At 45.2% G+C, this 2233-nt stretch overlaps 1 protein-coding gene across 1 annotated transcript; it reads left to right on the plus strand.

The window, feature by feature from the left end:
• The first annotated feature begins 153 nt into the window (after positions 1-153).
• Positions 154-1716, plus strand: LOC6536345 (phosphotriesterase-related protein). The gene is made up of 5 exons (XM_002096891.4): positions 154-302; positions 392-904; positions 966-1130; positions 1189-1406; positions 1466-1716. The coding sequence occupies exons 1-5, from the start codon at positions 284-286 to the stop codon at positions 1601-1603; spliced, it is 1053 nt and encodes a 350-aa protein (XP_002096927.1). The 5' UTR covers positions 154-283; the 3' UTR covers positions 1604-1716.
• The last annotated feature ends 517 nt before the right edge of the window (positions 1717-2233 follow it).

Here is a 2233-nt window from a genome sequence, read left to right on the forward strand (position 1 = left end):
TCGTGATGAGGCCTAATGGAATGATCAACAACTCAGCCGACTGCAATCGCTGATTGTGCGCAATAGAATACTTTCCAGATAAGATGAGGTCCGGGGATCAAGCAAAAGCAACTGTAAACATATATCTGCGGTTAGGGAACTCCACAGTGAAAGATCTCTCAAGATCAGTTCTCCACTGGCTTTCGTAGAGATCGGTCCGCTGAAATTGCCTTCTAAAAATAATATCCACAAAACGTGAGGAGAGCAAAAATTCAAAGCGTGACCCACATTGAAAGCTGAGAATATGTCAACCGTACAGACCGGTGAGTTGGAATCCCAGCGAGATAAGAGCTATTTTTGAGCTTATCTCAGCTCATCAGATAACGAAATTTTCCGCTGTTTGTGCCTCCAGTTCTGGGCACCATTACTCCCAACCTGCTGGGTCGAACTTTAACCCACGAGCATGTCGCCCTCGATTTCGAGCACTTCTACCGCCCACCGCCGCCGGATTTTGAAAGTGAACTCAAGGCGAAGATCAGTATGTCCACGCTGGGCTATGTTCGCCTGTATCCGTATTCCAGCAAGGAGAATGTCCGCTTCTACGATGAAGAAGCCCTCGAGGCGGCCAAGAAGGATGTGCTGCTCTACAAGAAGCACGGAGGCGGCAGCATTGTGGAGAACAGCAGCTATGGCCTGAAACGCAACCTGGAGTTCATTGTGGAGCTGGCCAAGAGCACTGGTGTTCACTTTATTGCCGGCACTGGGCACTACATCCATGCCATGCAGGATGCCAGCCATGCCAGCTTAACCGTGGAGCAGATGAGCGACTTGTACTCCAAGGACATCATCACTGGACAGCAGGTTAATGGCCAGATGGTCAAGTGCGGATTCATTGGCGAGGTGGCCAGCGTCTATCCCATTCATGGTATGTGCTAGCTATTCCTATGTAGAATCTTACATCCTGATGGGATTTCTCTTTCTGCAAGATTTTGAGAAAAATGCCATTAAGGCGGCCGGCGAGATCCAGGAAGTCCTTGGCTGTGGCGTTTCCATGCATCCGCATCGTGTTACCAAGGCTCCATTTGAGATCATGCGGCTTTACTTGGAGGCGGGTGGACGTGCCGACAAGTGTGTCATGTCGCATCTGGATCGTAAGTAATGTGGTTTTTAAGACCTACCCCCTTTGATTGATAGTTCTATCTTCATTAGGCACAATTTTCGACATCGATGAGCTGCTGGAGTTCGCCAAGCTGGGCTGCTACATTCAGTACGATCTCTTTGGAACCGAGTGCTCCTTCTATCAGCTGAACACCAGTGTGGATATGATATCCGATGGCCAACGAATCGACAACCTGATAAAGCTGATTAAGGAGGGTTTGGTGGACAAGCTGCTCATGTCCCACGACATCCATACAAAACATCGATTGGTAAGCTAAAATTATACCGCGATTGTAAATCTCTTCTATATATATTCCGATATAATTAGACCTCCTATGGCGGTCATGGCTATCATCACATTCATACCAACATCCTGCCCAGAATGTTCGATCGCGGCGTTACTTTGGAGCAAGTGGAGCAAATGACGGTCACCAATCCTGCCAACTGGTTGGCCTTCGACCCCTAAAGCTACAAATTTGGTTTTTTTTGGTAGCATCTCGTATCATGTTATTCTTGCTGATAAGATTAGCATGGTTCTTTTGGCAATAATAAATGGGCGTGTCTACGAGCACGAGCTAATCACTTTGTTTCATTTGCAAAACACGAAAATGGGGGCTCGTACGATTTTTTGTTGATGAACTATAAACGAATTTAAAATGAACTAATTAAAAACTAAATTGTATATGGATACAAATAATAATGTAATATAAAGAAAGAAAGTATATACTAGATAGTACTTCTCAGTCTAAGCATTTCCAATATTTTTTAATATTTCCACTACAGATTAGAATAAGTGTGCTAAATCCTTATCATTTTTAGCCCGCTTTCCAAACACGCACTCAACTTCTCGTAGACTGGATTTCCTGTCGAGATGAAACAGCTCCGACGGATGTTGCCAAAAATGAAGGAAAACTAGGGAAAACGTTATCGTTGTTATTGTTATTGTTTCATTTGAGGCTGCCAGTACAGCTCTTATCAGTTCGTCGTCAGGCCAGGCCCCATAAAGTGACCAGCCGGCAATTGAAACGCAAAGGTGCCGTATTTACGACCCAATGGAGACTCCTCATCCACACGCTTATATATACCAGTACCGATT

The sequence above is a fragment of the Drosophila yakuba genome, chromosome 3R, assembly GCF_016746365.2.
Source record: "Drosophila yakuba strain Tai18E2 chromosome 3R, Prin_Dyak_Tai18E2_2.1, whole genome shotgun sequence".
Classification (NCBI taxonomy): domain Eukaryota; kingdom Metazoa; phylum Arthropoda; class Insecta; order Diptera; family Drosophilidae; genus Drosophila; species Drosophila yakuba.

Excerpts from the sequence above, each read along its gene's own strand:
- LOC6536345 (XM_002096891.4), top strand. Across the intron at positions 905-965 it reads CAGCGTCTATCCCATTCATG|ATTTTGAGAAAAATGCCATT; the intron begins GTATGTGCTAGC and ends TCTTTCTGCAAG. Across the intron at positions 1,131-1,188 it reads TGTCATGTCGCATCTGGATC|GCACAATTTTCGACATCGAT; the intron begins GTAAGTAATGTG and ends TATCTTCATTAG.